This window comes from Nipponia nippon, unplaced genomic scaffold (assembly GCF_047370975.1).
Source record: "Nipponia nippon isolate SJK-2023a ecotype South Korea unplaced genomic scaffold, ASM4737097v1 scaffold_4, whole genome shotgun sequence".
Taxonomy (NCBI): Eukaryota; Metazoa; Chordata; class Aves; order Pelecaniformes; family Threskiornithidae; genus Nipponia; species Nipponia nippon.
The window spans coordinates 33,510,116-33,530,361 of record NW_028262358.1 but is presented as its reverse complement, the minus strand read 5'-3'; the positions used below and the strand labels follow the sequence as shown (position 1 = coordinate 33,530,361).

Here is a 20,246-nt window from a genome sequence, read left to right as displayed (position 1 = left end):
AAATTCCGGGATTTGGACAGGAAGCCTGTTGACTGATTTTGATGAAACTGTTCCAGAGGCCATAATGTGGCTGTGCCTTTGATGTATCTGACACAAATTATGAAAACATGCAAAATCTATATTTGGAAACAAATAATTAATGTTTGTACATTAATGCCTTGGGAGATACTGATTATATTTCCAGGTACATACTTTTGGCCATCATTGCAATAGAATAGCAAATGTTGAAATCTTCCAAAAAGAGTCTCTGAAACCTGGCATTTTCCACAATTCAGTGTTTCTGTGGTGTACCATTTATATCTTCCTCTCTTCAGTTGAAAAGTTTCAGTGTGCAATGGGACTTGTCTATGCTTCCCTGTTGAGCAGAATGTTCCTCTCCATGAAAGCAGTCAGGTTGCTTTGTTTTCAAGCATTTTTCATTTGGTAAGGTTTGATTTAATCACATATTGAACTGTGGTAGAGAAATATCTTCCCCGCCCTGAGATCACAGCAGCATGAACTTTCTTTCCAGCTACAGCTGAATTACATGTACTAGATGAAACCAAAGTGGTGTTTTACAGGTCTGACTTCACTTGCTGGTTCTGCAAGTTTATTACTATAATCTGTGTTATCATGGTTAATCGAGCATTTAGATGTTCAAAAACAGGGTGAAGAATCAGACCACGTGGTATCACTGTGGCTATCTGTTGGAGAGCATTATTTTAAAGCAGGAGCAAGTCAGTCAGGAGTACTTGAGCATTTCAAATCTCCTGCAGGAATCTCCTGCATTATCAGCTTCAGTGCTCACAATCATAACTACATTTTGCAAACCGATTAAATTCCTTTCATGGAGTGGTTATAATATTGAACATAAGTAGGTTGACAATCTGAGCTAGAAAAAAATGTGGAGGATTCTTATATATCTGAAAAAAAAGCAGGGTTCTTCTTTAGCTCACTTTCATGAGATTAAATGGGAGATTTCTATAAAAGGTTTAAGAGAAAGGAAAGAAATATTAATCCTTCGGTTCAGCAACTTTCTGATTTAGATTCAGATTTTACCAAGATAAGAAGGAAACCGGTAAAGACTTTCTTCTTTCTTGACACATTTATTGTTGTGGGTTTTTGTTTCCTCAGGGAATGACACTTAGTGTACAGATTAACCAGAAAATCAATTATATAGTATATATATTTTAATACACAATATTAAGAGAAAGCAGAAATAAAATACTTGCTATCAAAATATCAGCTTGAAACAAGAATTTTCTGTACCTTTAATTTGAATAAGCCGTCAGAGAGGAGTAAAAATGCTTTGAAAAATAGCAATAGATATAGTGAGGCATACATTAAGATAGTCTGAGTTGTAAGAGCCAAAAGTGCCACATTAGAAGCATCAGACACTGCTGTTGTAAATACTGCAGCGATAAGGAGACAGAATAATTATATTCTCATCAAAAGGGAGTTTGTTTCCCAATAATAAAACAATCAGTAAGGAGAAACAAATTTTGGGAAAAATTCTAATATTTCCTGACCGTTCTATGAACATCCTTGGCCAAAATCTGTTTTGTCAAAGCTTGATATCCTGCCTAAGTAATTTTAAGACCCTATGCAACAGCAATCATCTTGTTGTTAAAAGTATTCTGAAAAAAATGCATTGGTTTCATATACCTGCATGGATGTTTAGAGGAAGAAGCAAGCATGTCCATGACAGGCAGTCGATGAAATTCAGGACAAAAAGCACAGGTCAAGCTTGGTTCCAATTCTGAAAAACATACTGCTGTCAGAGGACACGTGGACTCTTTAAGCATCCAGAAGGCCTTTCTTGCTAAGTCAGTTTATGTCAGCATAATTAGACTGGGGAACCTGGGTAACAGACTTAAAATTCCAATTTACAAGAAGAGAAGGGGTGGATAGGAACCAGTGTTCCTTAGAGGATGGATGATGTGCTCTTGAGGAAAGTTGAATAACTGCCTGCTTTGAAAACAGGTGATTTTCCTTTGTTGCTGTTAAGCAGTAGTAGTTCTCAGTTCCTTTTGTGAGTGGAATGTAAAACACATTTCAGAGTTTCAATATTAAATTCCTTCCTCTCCTACCAGTTTCAGTGGCCTGTCTAACAGGGGATATGAGCAGTACAATAGTCACTGCAAATCAATTTTATGTATCTCCTCATACATTCAGTTTAGAGAAAAAGGTTGGATTGGGTATTTTAGACAATATACGGAAATATAAGAGGAGCTTCAAAAAGGACTATGTTTCCAGAGATGGAAAGCAACAGTCTTTTATCCATCTAATTGTTTCCTACCTTTACTAACATTTACCACAAAGCCATAGGTATTTCTGGGTCAGTTAGGACTTCTGTACACAGTTCAGTATCTGTTACTCTTGTAATTATTGTTACATTATGTTTATACAGAGCTTTAGATTATCTCTTTTAGTAATATGCTTGAGAGGGGATATAGCTAAACCTGATCTATACTGTATCGTTGCTTTAAGGAGAGTGCTGGGAAGAAGGAACTATCCTTCTATTACAAGCAAGTATCCATCTATTACAAAGGATACCTATAGCAAAAGCAAATAGTAGAAATTTTATATTCAAATTAAATGTCAGAGACTACTTTGCATTATAAAGAAAGCCTTCTTAGGGTCATCCACTACAAGAGACTGTTGTGGTGAATGTGTTAGAAAGTGGAAGAAGTTAGGGAACTGGAAGAAAAACCTCTAGTACATTCTCAATTCATCCTTTCTTTTTTGATTCTGTAAATAATTTGTCTTGGAGAACCTGGGTGCGATGAAAAACACGTACTGTGTCACTGCATATGGAGACACAGGGGAAAACTACCAGAATAATATATCACTCAAAAGTAGGCACAGAAAGTATCCCTTTCTCTAAAATAGGTCTGTTATGCAAATACAAGTTTTGATACTACCTATGTGATTTAAATATCTATTACAGGCAGTTTTGCTCACAGGAGAACAGGGTACTGCAAAGACAGTCATGATTAAGGCATATGTGAAGAAATATGACCCAGAAGATCATTTGTCAAAATGCTTAAACTTTTCATCTGCCACAGAACCATTTATGTTTCAGGTAAAAATATAGATTTTAAGCAATTCTTGCATATCATTTCCTTGCTAAGTATTTAAAGTGTACTTAATTCTGATGATGAAAGAAATGATTTAGAAATAAAGTCTAAAGGATCTTTTTCCTCTAAGTCACTTAAACACTTCAGAAAATTCCATAAAAAAAAAAAAATTTGCAGATCAAAATAAAATATACTCACTCACATAGAGATACGTATATTCATGATTGCTGTGTGCTTTTTCAATATGGAATTCTAAGAATACATTTTTTGCTGAAGACCTTTCCTTTTCATTTTAGATTAATAAAAATTTCTGGTTATACTTCTTTAGTTTTTTCCTGATTCTTTAGTTTATGTAATTGGCTTCAATGCTGACAATGAATTAATAATTTCCAAGTTTGAAAACCTTTTGGAAACTTCTCTGGTAGCCAGAGATGTGTTGCAGGACATAGTCCTAAGACCAGGGAATTGCATAGGAATAAGTGTGATGAACGGGAGAATAGGGTTCCTTAATGATGAATCAGAGACGAAACTACTAACAGAAAGAGGGAATTACTGGATAAGCGCTGTAGCAGAAAGCAATAAGTAACACATTTTTTAACAATACATTTTAAATATTGTTGCTTTAGATGCAAAACAAGAACTTTCTTTAATTTTTAGAGGACAATAGAGAGTTATGTGGACAAACGCATTGGAAGTACTTATGGACCTCCTGGAGGCAGAAAAATGACTGTTTTTATTGATGATATCAATATGCCATTTATCAATGAATGGGGAGATCAGGTAAACTGTTTTTTAACAAATACGACTTACTCTCAAATTGTTGCGCTTTTTTTTTTATGTACACGGGAATCTGTGGACTTCCTCAATATTTTAATTAACTGTTAATTATTGGAAATGCTTTCTAATTATGGTATATTGATGAAGAAAAAAAGAGAGAAAATTAGATTTACTGATGAGACGTAGGATAATGGTGTTGTATCTTACATTATCTCTACTTTCTCATATTTTTGTAAGACTAAATAAAAAGCATCACTGTACTAAAGTACCATATTATTAAGTTCAAGATTGACATTAACTTGAGAGCACCAGTAAACAAACTTTCTGCAAAATGGAAGTGTGATACCTTGGAGAAAGTAATAAAGGCCGTTTCCAAATTCGAGGGTAACACATTGACTTGCAAACCGGATTAAAGATTTTTGGCTTTTGATGAGCCTAGCTACAACTTGGGTGCGTAACATTCATATGCCTATACAGACCCAAAATCAGGCAAAAGTGTCTCACAGTTCCTTCCCATAGTAGGTCTGAAGTATTTCCAGACCAGGATGCTAGGTCTTCTGGAATGTCTATTCTAACATAAAGACCAAGTATGCTTACCATCACTTTTTTTAATTTGCTCAGAGTAAATAACAAATAGAAACCTGGGGCCACTGTGTACTTTTGAATGCTCTGGTTCCCTGGCTTCTGTGAGGCTCACAGTTTGTGTTAAGGCTGCTCATAGCATTGAGCTGGTTTGCTAACAGTGTGAGTAGTAGGTCTGGTCATGAGAGTGGGCTTGGGCATGTATTTAAGTGGCAGTATGGATATGAGTGTCTATGTAGACTGATCAGTTCTTTCTCTTCACTTTAGAAAGCTGTTTTTGTCTAAATGGAAGCCAAGCATGTGCTTTTAGTGTGTCTGAAGTGGAACCTGGCCTTCTACATAAATGCTGCCATATATCAGTTCTTTTGTTTGCATCATTTGGTCTCACTTGAGAGAACTTTATTTTTTTTTAAAAAATTGAAACTAGTGTTGAATAACCCACAACAGTGAGCTGCTTGACCATAGTCTAGAATATAAGTGGTTGCATTTGAGGAAAAGCCCTCACAGGCCCAGGCAGTGTTCAATAATAGGAAGGATTTCCATTATGGAAGGACGTCCACTAGGTCTTCCATTATGGCCCCAAGACATTGCTGAAGTATGTTTAAAGGGATGATGGTTTGTGATAGGTGCCCTGCTTTGCAAGGGTATCTGAGCACGTAAGGCTTGCTGCATATTGTTGGAGCAGTTGCTATGGGGGAAAACTCTGGTGCCTCCTGATCCATACAGGTGCTGTAGAGTGGAATGTGGAGTGGATAACCTTTTCAGAATAAACAGCTTCATGTTTCAAAAAAGAATTAGTTGTTTTGCTTCAAAGGAGGCCAAAGGGAGAACTGAAAAGCGTAATTTGAACATCTGGAGCTGAATGTCCAGCGGCAAAATATGGAACAAACCAATTTTTTTCCAGTTTATTGCCTTCAACTTTATTTAGTCAAAAGGAATACAAACACATTTTGTTGATATTGTATGGTAGTACAACTCTGAAAGAATTCTCCTGCTGTTTAAAATGATGTAAACCAAGATCTCCCATATGACTAAGGAAGATAGTTTAATCTGAGTTTAGATTCAAGTGAAAACCTCTCTCTAGGGATTAGTGGTAGAGTTACAAGAAGAAATTAAATTATCAGGGTATATTTTCTTTTTTTCTTGTTTGAATTTCTAATTTGTACAAGTTACATAACCTTACAGGTAACAAATGAAATCGTGCGTCAGATGATGGAAATGAAAGGAATGTACAGCTTGGATAAACCTGGAGAGTTCACTACAATTGTAGATGTACAATTAATAGCAGCGATGATACATCCTGGAGGAGGCCGTAATGATATTCCCCAGCGTTTAAAAAGACAGTTTTGTGTATTCAATTGTACATTGCCATCCAATGCATCCATAGACAAAATTTTTGGTATTTCTTTCTCTTGTTTATAGTATATATTTTTTTTCAGAATTGACTTAAAATATATAAAAATATGTTCTCTTTCTCACTTTCATCATTGAAATTCACAGTACTTCTAGTGACACAACTGAAGCTGTATTACAGCAGAAATAGTGCCATGGAAGAGAAATTAACCCCTTTAAATGCTTGTCTTTCTAATTTTGGACAAGCAAAATAATTGATAAGGAAGTCACGGCATTTCCTGGAAGAATATGAGCACTTCTGTTACTATGTAGGTTACCATTCCACCTCTGCACTGTCTAAAATGTCCTCTGTTGCTAAAGTTCTCAATTCTGTTAACTTTGTCAATACAGTATATTGTTAAAAGCCAGCAGTTACTGCCAGTTGTTTCTACACTGGTTCAGAAAAGCCATGGACAAGAGACACAAAATTATTTCATCTGTAATTTAAAAGCAAATTAATGTTTTAAATAAGTACTTACATGTCTTACAACCTACTTTGTTATGCCCTACAATTTGAGATTGTGTATTGCATTTTATCTTTTCAGGTATTATTGGCTGTGGATACTTTCATTCATGTAGAAAATTCAACCCTGAAGTATGTGATATGGTGAAAAAATTGGTCCCAACAGGCAGAATATTGTGGCAATGGACAAAGGTATAAATTACAGAGAAAGTTTTATCACAGTCAGTCTGAACAGAGTGCCTATTAGTGTAATTTAGGCACATATTCCTTAACATACCTATAACAAGAAAAAAATGGGAGAAAGATGGGCTAAAAATGTTTTGGAGGTATAATCTGGAAAATATCAGATTTCAGTATACAAGACAGATGAATGGAAATATCAGTCCATTCATTCCTATAGTTTTACTCATGTTACCCAAAGCATTAATCACTACAGTTAAGCAACGGGGAGTGAAATTCTTCATAATTATAGTTTTTAATTTATAAAGCCCAGAGCAACATACGAAATAATTACATAAGATTTGGGGTTTTACATTTAGTGCTAGATCCTGCTTCCAAACAAATGAGTGTTTTTGATGACTTGTTAGAAAGAGTTTGCCCACAGGATTATGTGTGAAAATTAGTAGTTTTGTTATTTCTATATTTTACATGTGTTATTAATTACAAATTTACACTTTATGTTATTCTTGATTCCTTCTAATTGTTACTGATTTTGAATATTAACAATATTTTTCTTTAGACAAAGATGCTGCCTACACCATCTAAATTCCACTATATATTCAACCTTCGAGACCTTTCTAGAATTTGGCAAGGAATGTTAACTATAAAGGCAGAAGAATGCAACAGCAGCACTGTCCTCCTAACACTTTTTAAACATGAATGTACCAGAGTAATTGCTGACAGGTATAATTACTATAGCATTTTATATTTAATAGGTTTAGCCATTTACTTCATTTATGCTCATACATGTATAAAACTTCTTAATATGATAAACCTTATTAGGACAATATGGAAAACTTTGTTTTATTTTATATGCAGTCTGCATTGGGGTATTATCCCAACAAACGTCATGCTATGTACTGATAGATCAGACCAGTAATTGGATGGAGAACTCCAAAATATATGCATATTCTATGTTCTAACCTACATTTTTTTTTGCACTTATCTTTGGCTACACTCAGCCAGTTCCTGTAAAAAGAGGATTGTATGGTGTCCTAAATTTATACACAAAGAATATTTTAAAATTGCTTTGAACTCATCACAGAAAAAAGTGTCGCATGCCTATGATTAAAAAATGGCCCATCTCCTCTAAATCTCCTTTAAAATATTCATAAAACAGATATAGTTATAAGCTGTATGTCTTAAAGATCCAGTAATATTATATAGTCACGCAGTCTCTGCTTCCATTCTGCTTTTACATTCCATAGTGGTTAGTATTATAATGTCATCACTAAGAACCTCTAACAATAATGAAGTATATAATGTATATCTAGGCTGTCTCTATACCACAATTATTTAGTATTCTTTTTCTTATTTGAAAACTCAGAGCACTGTGTACAGATTTTTCATGTTTGTCCAATTTTCCTCTCAGTTGCATCACTGAAAAGGAAAAGAAGTAAAGATGAAAATTATTTTTTTTTTTCTGTAGTTTGACGTTCACAGTTGGGATTCACTTTTTCTGGGGTCAAGGTGTTCTTGCCTTTCATGTTTACTAGTTATTACTGAGTATCATTCTTGATTGCTTCTCAGATCATCAGATCATCACAGCCACAGATAATCACAGTAGGCGAAGATCCTGATCTGTATCAAAACCATCTTGAACCTATGAATGGAAGCAGATACGGTTGTTTAAACAATGAAATGCAGTCACTAGTATTTGTGTTTGCAGGCTTTGTTTTATTTCAATCTGCATTACTCTCCCTGCCCCCCCCCATGTACATCCCCCTCTGCTAATTATGGATTTTGGTGTAAGAGGGATTGAGAATCAAGTCAGGTTGTAGAGACATATACTATCTTCCTTTCAGTATTCCTTATCTCATAGCAGTTTCGTAGGCAGTACTATAATAACGTAAATTATGCTATTCTGCTGCAGGGTGAAAGATGATAAGCGTCACTTAGCCATGGTTATTTGGGAAATCATTCAACCTTTTTCATCTTTTTTCATCTGAAAAATTAAATGGTCTGTCATTGCCTAGTTCTAGGAGAAAGTTGGAAAGTCAAGTTGTTTCTGTTTTATGTTTTATGTGATTGACTATTATACTTTAGAGTATGGAAACATTTAATTTCTGTGAATATTGCCTAATCCATTTCTGTGACTATTGTCTAATATATATTGCCTAATATGTATTCTTCTTTGAAATGTTACAAGTTTGGTTTTTTTTAGTATTTAATTATCTGGTTTTCTCCCTGCATAGCTAGAAATTTATATTTTTTTTTTAAATTATACTAATCTATGATTTTTAGATTTATTACTCCTGAAGATACAGCCTGGTTTGATAAAACTATTACTAAAGCAGTTGAGGAATATGTGGATACGGGCTTAACAGAAGTTCTCCAAGCTGAACCATATTTTGTAGATTTCTTACGGGAGATGCCTGAACCAACTGGTGATGAACCAGAAGATTTTGTGTTTGAACAGCCAAAAATTTATGAGGAGGTATTTCATTTTACACCTAAAATACTAGGCACTGAAGTTTTCCTTTAATTATTAAGTATGTTATATTGCTGAACTTATATCATACAGAAAGTTTTGTTGAATACTTACCACATTTTTTGTGAAGATATATCTAGATTTTTCTGGTTAATATGCAATAAATCATTTTTGTGATGTTAAAGTTAATAATGCCATATAAATGTAGCTTATTCATTCCTATTCTCTTTGCTCCTTTTTTTCCCACCATTAGCAGAAAATTTCTGCTTAAACACAACTACAATCATTACAGTGAATTAACAAGATAATTTCATTATGCATGGTCAATACATGAACTCAAGTTTGTGTAAAAATATCAGTGCAGTTTTAAATTCTGAAGGGCCATGCTAGTATTGTTACTGGGTTGTTTTGTTTTGTTTGTTTGTTTGTTTTTTCAGATTCCAAGCTTTGAATTTCTTTGTGAAAAATTGCAAATGTATCAGAGACAATACAATGAATGTATTAGAGGATCATTTCTTGATTTGGTTTTTTTTAAGGATGCAATGACACATCTTATTAAGGTTTGGGGTTTGTTACTTTTTTTTGTTAGTTAAACTGTTGCAACAGTGTTCCAGGTTTGGGCAAGCTGTGCTTAGAGGGCACATTTTGAAAAGCTACTCTTATCCCCAAACTTGCTTGCCATCTTTGCGTAGTCATTTTCAAGAACTACGAAAGAGCTACCGTTATTTTGCCTGTTTCTATGTTTTGTAATAAGCACCTTATTTTATATATTTTATATATTTGTATATAGAATGATTTTTAATCATTAAGAATTCAAAGAAGACTTCACAGGTATCTGTACCTGAAAAATGACCAAACCAATGTGAGGTATAATCTGATTGGATGAGAGACATGAGAGGAATCGTAAATCAGGGCTGCAGTAGAATCAGTGTGTAGGGTAGAAGAAAGTCTCTGTTTACAATCAGTTGAACCCCTATTCAGAAAGGAAGATATAAGGAAAGAATTCATCTGAAGTCAGAATCCAATTCACAAGGGAAAAAGAAAATGCTACGCATGAGATTTGTTTGAAGTGCTGTGCCTCAGGTTTAATAAGTTGTGTTTGCTATCTCAGGAATTACTTTAACTTGATGATCTGTTTACTGAAAGACAGATAGAAGCCAGGGTGAAACCAAAACAGGAGGAGATGTTTGGTTCTTCTCTAGGCGACCTCAAGTGAAGTAAATGATATTTTTTGCTTTGCATTTAAACAGAATAAAATTTTATTTTTAAATACAGTTCCTGTGATGCTAGGTGAATTTCAGAAGACCTTGAAAGTCTCTGATACTTCATTTCCATTGGAAAGTTTTAACCAGAATACCTGGGATATGCCATTAGGTAGTAAAAAGGACCCCTGCTGTCACTGTGGCGACAATAAATTTAGTCACCCTCATAATTTCACATCTAGACTTCTATTTTAATATGGTTATCTGAATAGGGTCAGAGGGAACTGTGCATAAACCCAAAATTTCTTTGACGGAAAAAATGAATAGAATTTGAAGGCTTGATGTAGATGCCAATCTTTTGCATTTTGTACGGAATTTACAGGAGGAGCAAAGCAAACTGTAGCATCTTAAAAGTAATAGAGCACTAACATGTAATAAAACCAAGGAAGATATGATGTAGATAGAGAAGATGTGTAAAAAAGCAATAACACAGTAAATTTCTAATCCAGCTTTTGTATCTGGGAGACTTGTTAAGAAAGCTATCTCAAAGGAAATGTTGAAGGTAGATAAAATAGAAGATAACACTAAATGATAGTTTAAATGTGTCCAAGTCTTTCAGACTCTTAAAATTAGGAATGTAATATGTTTATCCTTCTAGCTAAAGTTTTTTTTATTGGTATTTTTAAACACACTCAGGATGATATCTTCAACATAAAATGGAGCTCAAAATGTTTCCCTTTATGTATTTAAATTGTATGTGTAACTAATTATAACCATCCTATATTTTTACGTGAGCCTTTTTCATTAGCTACACAAAATTCCTAAGGAATGTACAAGCGTTCTTTTGAGAGGAAAAATTTTCTGCAAGTATCCTTTTAATAATCTTTACACTGTGCTCCAGTAAATAAAGTGTAGAGTATAACAGATATTTAATTTGCTAATTAACATTTTAATTTAAATTTGTTAAGGAACTTTTCTTCCATTTTTTCCTTTATAGATTTCCCGGATAATTCGGACAGCATATGGAAACGCTTTACTTGTTGGAGTTGGTGGTTCTGGAAAACAAAGTCTTTCAAGGTTGGCCTCATTTATTGCTGGCTATAAAATATTTCAGATCACTTTAACCAGGTAAGAAATGCAAGAAATATATAAATTCAGTTCATGCTATTGCTTTCTCTTTACACAGTCATAACATTATATTTTTAACAGCTTTTTTTTTTTTTTTCATTTTGTCACTATTTTACAATGTGGAAAACAATAAATTCTTATCTGGTTTGTACATAACATTGGATTAAGTTTGAGCTGAAAAAGTTGGACCATGTGTTAGCTTTCCTGTCCCAAAATATGTATGTTTGCACTATCATATATAAAACACTATAATCTGAAAATAGCAGTATTCAGAGTTGTTTTGAATTAACAGGTAATGTTTCTTATTCCTCCTAGATCCTATAATGTAAGCAATCTGTCAGATGATTTAAAATTGTTGTATAGAACAGCTGGAGTAGAAGGACAAGGCATCACTTTTATTTTCACTGACAATGACATAAAAGAGGAGTCATTTTTGGAATATGTTAATAACCTGCTGTCTTCAGGCGAGGTAAGAGTCTCAACATGACAGGCAGTGTACTTTAGAAGCAGGAAACTGCAGAATTTGTTCCCACCAGTTTATTTCTATTTATTTCGATAATAAATTGTAGAATCAATAATGGTTAACTCTAAAATATCTCAACTTTTAAAACAAGGAGTGCTCTTGGTTTGGAGTTCATTTATCTCTACTTCAATGTAAGCCAGGAAAAGATAAGGAGATGTGATGGGTATTTCAGTAGCCTTTATTAAATGAGTATTCACTGGCCAGTCAAGATCTGTACTCTTCCTGAGTTAGATTTACTAGTTTTTAATGGAGTTACATGAAGTCTAAATCAGGGACAAATTTGGTTTTTAATCTGTCTAAACTGTATATATGCAGAGAGAGAGAGAGATACAGATGTAAACAGACAAATATTTGTAAACTCTATAAAAATTATATCCATGCAATTTATTTTCTTATCAATTTTAATTTTATATAAAGATTTCTAATTTATTTGCTCGGGATGAATTGGATGAAATCACCCAAGGGTTAATACCTGTGATGAAAAAAGAGATGCCTCGGTGTCCTCCTACCTTTGATAATCTTTATGAATATTTTTTAACTCGGGCAAAGAAGAACTTGCATGTTGTCCTCTGCTTTTCTCCAGTAAGTTTTTTCTTCGTATCTGTCTTCCTTACTTCCATTAGCAAACTACTCTATAACGTGTGACAAGATTATTCAGGCTTTATATTTTTAAGGACATTTAAAGATGAATAAAAAGATTACTGAAGTCTGGTTATAATTGCTGAGATAATAAAAGTAATAGTACAGTTGTCAGAACTCAAAATACTTAAAAACTGAATAATTCCTTACACGTTAGAGTAATTTTTTTTTTTTTTCCTCCTGGCATATTCTTTCCTAATACAAATCAATGAATAGATCTTTGTGAAATTCTTGCTTGTTACTTGAAAACAAGAATTTAATGGAAATTTAAATAAGTTAATCGAGGTTTTAAAATAGTAAGAAACATATTTGTCATGAACTTCTTTCTTCAAATTTCATAAAATATTGAATGTTGGAAATTTAGCAAAATACTTATATAGAAGAAAAAGCCGCAGGGTGTTCTAAACAGAAAATTAGAAGGAAAAAAAATAGACTATTTAGTTGTCTATATGAATTAAACATTTTGATCGACCTAATTATGTATCATATAATAAATTAACAATGTCGCTCTCTTTAGATTGGTGAGAAGTTCCGTGCACGTTCTTTGAAATTTCCTGGTCTCATATCAGGATGCACCATGGATTGGTTCAGTCGATGGCCCAAGGAAGCTCTTGTAGCTGTAGCCAGTTATTTTCTTTCAGAATTTAAAATAATCTGCTCTGCATCAGTTAAAACACAAGTAGTGGAAACCATGGGTCTCTTTCATGATATAGTTTCAGAAAGCTGTGAGAATTATTTCCAAAGGTAATATTTTATACAAATGCAATAATTAATCCCAAAAGTGTTGCTACTGATAGTGTTTTTTTAAGTCATTGTGTTATATGAATCAATAAGTGTCTTTTAAGGCTGATAAAAAAATAACTCTGCTATATCAATATATGCAAAGGCCATGAAAAGTAGTTACTATTATGTTGCAAATTCATTATCTTCATTCCTACTATTCAACAAGCTTTAACATTGCTTGTAGATAAAAACAATGTAATTGGAAATAAGGGTTTGCATTTTGAAGAAATTTGATTTTGACTGAATTAAAGACAATTTATATAATCTTCTGTTTCATTGGAAGTAATCAAATGGCTGTACATATCAAAAATATGTACTAAGTTGATGTCAGCAATATACTATGTTTTAGGTATCGAAGAAGAGCTTATGTAACACCTAAATCCTATCTCTCTTTCATCAATGGCTATAAAGAAGTTTATACTGAAAATTTAGAGAGTATTAATGAACAAGCTGAACGTATGCGAATTGGTAAGCAAAATAGGGATAAACATATATTTCCATGTATGGTCTCAAATAATCTGTGTTTTTAATATTTGACTACTTATTCAGTGGTCACTTAAAATCAATTCTGCTGGATCACAGTTCAAAACTGGTAGTATATGAGGACCATTTCCAAGCACTCCAACTATCAGCAATTCACAATTATTCTCTTACAAAAATGCCTCAAAGAAGCTGCCAGCTTAATCATTCACCTCAGCATTATATTAAACTTTAATATTTCCAATTTAACATTTGTAATAGAAAGTAGAACCTGAAAATGGCCAGAGAGAGCATCTGATTTACTAGTGTAGAGAGAGACATCTGTAAACACAGTTATTAATTTACTTCTAGACTTGTCTATGGAAATTCTAGATCTGAACACTTCACAGTTGATTTATTTCAGATTTCTGCTGTAGCCGTTACTTGTGGTCATTTTATAACTAGGGATCTGAAATACGGAAAAGTATGATTGAAATGTTCTTCTAATTTTGGATATCTGTTTGAAATTACCTAATTTTTGGCATTAGATTAGTACTTAATGGGTTCAGAATACATTTCCAGTTTCCTCTGGTTTGCATCTGGACCTGCTTTTGTAAATCTACAAAGGCAACTGAACAGCTTGGGAAACTTAGTCTTTATGGGGAAAGATACTGTATATAAATCTAACAGAATAGAGAATTCTACATGATAAGATTTTTCATAGAAAGGTAAAAGGATGTAGCATTTAGACAATGATTAACAATGAAACTGGTACACTTCACATGAGGAAAAGAATAGAATAAGAATGTGTAGATATTTATTTTATTCAAAAACTGTTTGCTGAATTAGAGTGGACTTTAGAGGAGTAAGTGACTCTCAATATTTTCACATTAGGCAAATTTCCCTGTATGGATCTGTTGCCAGTTCTAGAAATTAGAACTTATTAGTCCTGCTTGAGATGAGGATAAAGTCTGAGAGCCTTGAAGATTTCTGAGGGTGGTGGTTTTTTTTTTTGTATTCTTTCTCCAGTTCTTCTGTTTTCAAAGAAAATTTAAAAGAAGTAATCCAAGTAGCTTCAGCACTGTCAAGAAAATTTCACGTGTAGATTTTCCTAGCCTCTCACATGATATTATCAATAATTCCTTACATGGTCTTCAAAAGAAAATGACGATGTACATGTACATCTTCTACTGCAGCATCTTTGTATCATTGATGCTCAGAAAATCATGTCTGTCAGCTTACGGGCAATACTAATGCCAGTTAGAAAATATTCTATATAGTTTCACTTGCATCAAAAAAATGTATTGCAAAACAGCAAAAATACTGGTCATCCTTGACTCCAAACGTGCTCTACTGTTTACTGCATCCTAAGGAACTTTCTCAAAAAGTTTGTTATGAATTATTTAGCTACTATCTCACACATCCATCCTTTAATCCTTAGTCTTTCATCACTTAATGTCAAAAAGATTTAGAAGGTTAAAAAGATTAGCTTTCAAAGTTGTTTCTGTTTGTTAGGAGATTATCCTGATATGGGATTTAAATTTTATGTTATTAAACTCAGCTGAGATAATGTCACTCTCTTTATCTCCTTGTTGAAATGTTTTTCCTGTATGTAATGATGTCTGGGCCAATTCAAGATGCTTGTAAAGCAGCAAAATTGTAACAAATACCTTGATCAATATTGGTTTCTAGAAAGTCCCTGGCTTGAGCACAGTGAAAGTATGCTTGCCAGCACTGTAGTATGTATACAATTAATGTATTTCAAAAGCTAGAAGTAATCTCTTTTCTGCTTTGTCACTTTGGGGGAAAAATCTTGGAAGACAGATGAGGAAAAAACCGAGATGCAATGACAATTACAATTATTTCTGAATGCTTAACATCTTGTGTCTTCTCTCAGAATCCATCTCGGGAATCCTTGGTAGAGCACCACATGTGTAGATAATGTCTTTTGATATAGTACAGTGGTTCTACAAGACCTCAGTTTATCTTTGACAAATTGGGCATGTCATCCATTTGAGCAACTTGTTGCTAGATCTCCTGCTAATTAAAAGTGACAGAAATTACATCCTTGAAGTGCTAAGAGTACTGTGGCTTAGTATCTCAATAAAGATTTTTATAATTTTTCTATGTTCACTACTTTTCTGCAGTCATCATTCAGACAAGTTACAAAATACATTGTCAAGAGGTAAAGATTACTTTGATTCTTTCTATAGGTTCCAAATATCCTGACTTTTTAAACTGCTTTAGATAAGTTGTAGCTGATGTAAGTAAGGTTCTTACATGGAGTTCTACATATCCCTCTGAAAAATACTATTCCTCTTTCTAATGCCTAAATCAGGTGTTCATTTATGACTACAAGCACTAAAAACAATTATCTGCTGGCATGCTACTGTTGTAATGTTTCTTGTGATTGGAAGTATGCAGGGGACCTGAAGAAGCTATAAAGGTTTCTTATTTATAACAGAAATTCTTCAGTAGTTCTTGTTCTGAGTATTCCCATTCTTTGTCCATCTTTCTTCTCACTCTAGGATTGTAGCAGGGAAAGCTAATGCAGCAAAGGATATCACTTTCCCTTTCATAGCTTCTCTTTCAGAACTTCTTTTTTATAGTGAAGTAAACCATTTTGGAAATTGCTGTCAGAGGAGTGGGAGGTGGGGGCAGAATGTTAGTGTGTATGTACCTCTATCCCTCAGAGTATTTTAGGAAGTGGCATATGTCTGGGAAAAGGAAACATCTAAAACATCTCTCTTGTCTCCCAGTCAACGTCTTCCAGTGAATATACCTTTGAACTTTATTGTTGAACATAGCAAAATAGCCTGTCTTTTGGCAATAAAGAGCCTGTGGAATGGCAGTAGTCTGATCATGAGGCAGCTGTGTCAGAAGAACAAGGAATGTGCTAGGAAAGAATGCTTGTCTGTGTGAAATGCGGTAACAGAAGAGTGGAGAGACATCACAAAGAAACATTGCACATCACAGAGAAAATCACAATATAACTGCAAGTGTGCTCTGACTCTAGCCTTTAGGGAGAGAGAGAGAGATAAGGGGAATGCTTCCAGACAAGTTGTAAGATTTTAAGATTCAGCAATGGAAAGGAGAGGCTAGAGAGGCTTCAGCACGCAATGTGGATCTCAGTTATAGCCAAAAATCTGTGCTCAAATCTATGAGCAAGAGACGAGAGACAAAAATGCATGAATGCATGGGAAAGACTGAATATATAATAATTATAGAGGAAGCAAACTCCTCTCTTTCTGGGCAACTATTAACGTAAGGCTGAATGGCCTCTATGGATGGTTGCTTCAGCACATATAAGAGCTATGATGGGACTGACCCTAAACCAGGTGAGTGCAGATGCATTTATGTGCTTTTCTGCAGTTTCTGTCACCTGGGACAAGAGAGGGTAAGCTCAATATGCAGGAGCTGGAGGTTGTAATCTTGCTGTGACCTTTGGGTCCATCTTTGATGCCTTCACTTCTCACTTCTTTCTAGAAAGAACTCCCTATTGGAAGGCAGTTATGGATCCTAATATTTATGTCATTTCCTCATGCAATGATACAAATGTAGTATGAGTCTGATTTTCTGATTGTCCTGTGACTTTATAACACAATGTATCCCTGACATACCCCTCCTGCCCCGTTGTTTTTTTTTTTCTTAAGTCTATATAATGAGTGTAAGGAAATATTTTATTGCTGGTAATATCCCAGCTATACACTTTTAGGTACTGTTTACAGCTATAACAAACTAAAACTAAGAAGTATGGATTTCTCTTTTGAAGAATCAGGCTTGTTTATAATCATTTTGCACCTTGTGAAATTATCCATGGAATGTGAATAGTAAGCACAATTGTGATAGTATAACTGCTTACGCCAGCTTTCTCTCCTTTACACAAATTTAAATGAGAACACAAGGTACAAGGCATTTGGGATCTAGAGCTAGTTTGCATTATCTAACTAGGAAAAAAATAGTTTTCATTTTTCTGAATTTTATCTTTTACTTAATAGGTCTGTCTAAGCTGATGGAGGCCAGTGAATCTGTTGCTAAACTCTCTCGGGAGCTGGCCATTAAGGAGAAGGAACTGGCTTTGGCATCTATTAAGGCAGATGAGGTAAGTACTTGAGTGTTAAATAGTAAAAGGCAGCGGATAGCACCAGGACAGATAGTGGAGTAAAGCGCTATTGCAGAATTTTCTCATAATTTGTACATGCCCAAAAATGTGCATCGTGGTCTAAAAGGAGGTTTCACTCCTCTCTCTGTAGCATGTTGATTCAGCATTTGCTTCTGAAAGTGAGGCACTTTAAGACTGCAACAGAAGTTGAGTGCCTTCCTTGTTCTCCTCCCGTTTCTTACCCATTCCTATAAGCATCAGGTTTCATTTTTTGTTTCATGGGTTTTTTTGTGCTTGATTGATGTTTAATAAATTTGGGGTTATATGTGTGCTTATTTGCAGGTAAGAAGTTAACAGGTGATAACAGGACTTCACTATTTCAAAATTCCTTAGAAAAAAGTTAATCACAGTTCAGTTTCATACTTTGTCTTTTACGTTAACAAGGTGTCCTTGTGTTCATGAGATTGGTGGTCTGGTAGAAATGTAGTTTCCAAAATGACTCTCTGGAAAGGTGTGTTAGGGAATGTATTAATATAGGCATTCTGTTTTCTGAAAGATACCATAATGTTATGATGGTGCATATTTAATATGCACTGGTGAGCAAACTTTTGGCCAGTCATGTCTAAGGGACTGCCTTCATCTCATAAGAGAGAAAATTATGACAGAAAGGGATGAAATGACACTTCTCACATCTCAGGAGTATGTCAGATATGCTGGTAGACTTTACTTTGTTTAATGTTTGTATTTGATATACATTTTGAAATAGCTCTCTGGCAGTCATTCACATAGCCTCTTACCTGTCAACTTTTTCAATAGGACACTACTTATGAGTCATCAGAAGTAGAAAACATATGGACAAATAATAAAAGAACAGACTTTTATTTAAACTACATGTAATATTGTTCATATTCTGTATATTTCTTTCTTTCCCTTAGTAGTGAGCCCTATAGAAAACAGAATTGGATTTCACCAAAAAAAAAAAAAAAAAAGAGGGATTTGGGGATTTTGTCTCTCATTTTTTTTCTCACAGGTATTTGAGAGCATTATTTATGTTCTTGTAAATGCATACAGAGTGCTAGCCTTGACCCTATAGCTGATACTGGTCAAAAAACATTCTGGCACTAACTGTACGTCACACATGCGCAAGAGAATTAAAAATATATGTACTGAAGAACCAGACACAAATGGATAACTTCATTATCTGAATTCACATGGGACTGTTCTTTGAATAGACTAATTAAAAGTGAGTCTTTTTGGACTAAAGGGGTAAAAGAGAGGCTGACCATTGGTGCAAATGGTTTGCCACATTCCATTAGTTTTATTAGCTATACTATTTTTATTTTTAGCTGCAGAATTATAGTGAAAAAAGCAAATACTTATTGTATTGAAAAAGTATAAGTTCAAATAGGATAAACATCCATCATAGGATAAAAAACTGGGTTTACAAGCCACTGAAAGGTCTTATATCCATTATAAAAATAATTCATTTTTTACTATCCAACTCCTGCTGAGAGACTCATACGATATTTCTTTGTGGGGATTCTGTAAATGGTATTAATTTTTATTCCATAATTATATAATGCCGTATATAGTTAGGGTTAGCTTTATATTTTTCTGTATAATAGCCTTTACATATGTTTTCTCTTGTGTCTGATAATTTAATCACTTGTTCCACCATTTTGATTTATACATTTATTGTGTTTATTATCAATTCCAGGTTCTAGCAGAAGTCACAGAAAGTGCTGAAGCTGCAGCTAAAGTAAAAAATGAAGTCCAAGGTGTGAAAGATAAAGCACAAAAAATCGTAGATGAAATTGATTTAGAAAAAGTGAAAGCAGAGAGTAAACTGGAGGCAGCTAAACCAGCATTAGAAGAAGCAGAAGCTGCACTGAATGTGAATAAAATTCTTACATTTTGATTAGTTTAGTACTAATTAGTATTTAATTAGTTTAGTTTGAGTCACCCGTGAAAGAAAGGCTAGAGCCACCAACATGCAATTGTCACTTGGTTTTGACTGCTGTCACCAGCTCTTCACAGTTGGTGGTCATGTCTGATGAATATTTATGGATCTCACATTTTGCTTTAAACGCTTAGAGATTATTTTATGGTATTTGTTCTGCTTCCACCCTCATACTTGATCATTATGAAGGTGTAAATCTTTCAAAAAGTTACAGATGTCTTTAGGATATCTGCTATTCTGAATTCAAGAGAATACTTCTTGTACTAAAAGAATGTTTTTTCTTCATATTTAACTAGTTATATCTTTCTTTTAAGAGGAATAAAAGGCTGTCTCTTCACCCAAAAACGTTTAATTTGGAGAGAAAGAGGAAACAAAGGGGATTCAGGGTGATCAGAATCAGGGTTAAGAAATTTGGAGGCATTGCTGCACTACATAATTTCATTATTCTGTTGAGAACAATTAAAAAGTAAAGAACTCTGGAATCAGAAATCAGTGATGTATTACATTTTTTAAGTCTTTTGTTCCAG

The 20,246-nt window shown here is 34.0% G+C and overlaps 1 protein-coding gene across 1 annotated transcript in view; it reads left to right on the top strand.

Moving 5' to 3' along the window:
• Nucleotides 1–20,246, top strand: part of DNAH8 (dynein axonemal heavy chain 8) — a 143,641-nt gene that overhangs the window by 80,550 nt on the left and 42,845 nt on the right. The window contains exons 54-67 of the mRNA XM_087774061.1: nt 2,930–3,064; nt 3,717–3,839; nt 5,604–5,817; nt 6,356–6,465; nt 7,013–7,176; nt 8,737–8,929; nt 9,361–9,483; nt 11,123–11,253; nt 11,569–11,722; nt 12,194–12,358; nt 12,933–13,159; nt 13,548–13,666; nt 17,656–17,759; nt 19,477–19,653. Of these exons, the coding sequence (XP_087630187.1) occupies nt 2,930–3,064; nt 3,717–3,839; nt 5,604–5,817; nt 6,356–6,465; nt 7,013–7,176; nt 8,737–8,929; nt 9,361–9,483; nt 11,123–11,253; nt 11,569–11,722; nt 12,194–12,358; nt 12,933–13,159; nt 13,548–13,666; nt 17,656–17,759; nt 19,477–19,653 (2,139 nt within the window). The remainder of the gene's footprint in view (nt 1–2,929; nt 3,065–3,716; nt 3,840–5,603; nt 5,818–6,355; nt 6,466–7,012; nt 7,177–8,736; nt 8,930–9,360; nt 9,484–11,122; nt 11,254–11,568; nt 11,723–12,193; nt 12,359–12,932; nt 13,160–13,547; nt 13,667–17,655; nt 17,760–19,476; nt 19,654–20,246) is intronic.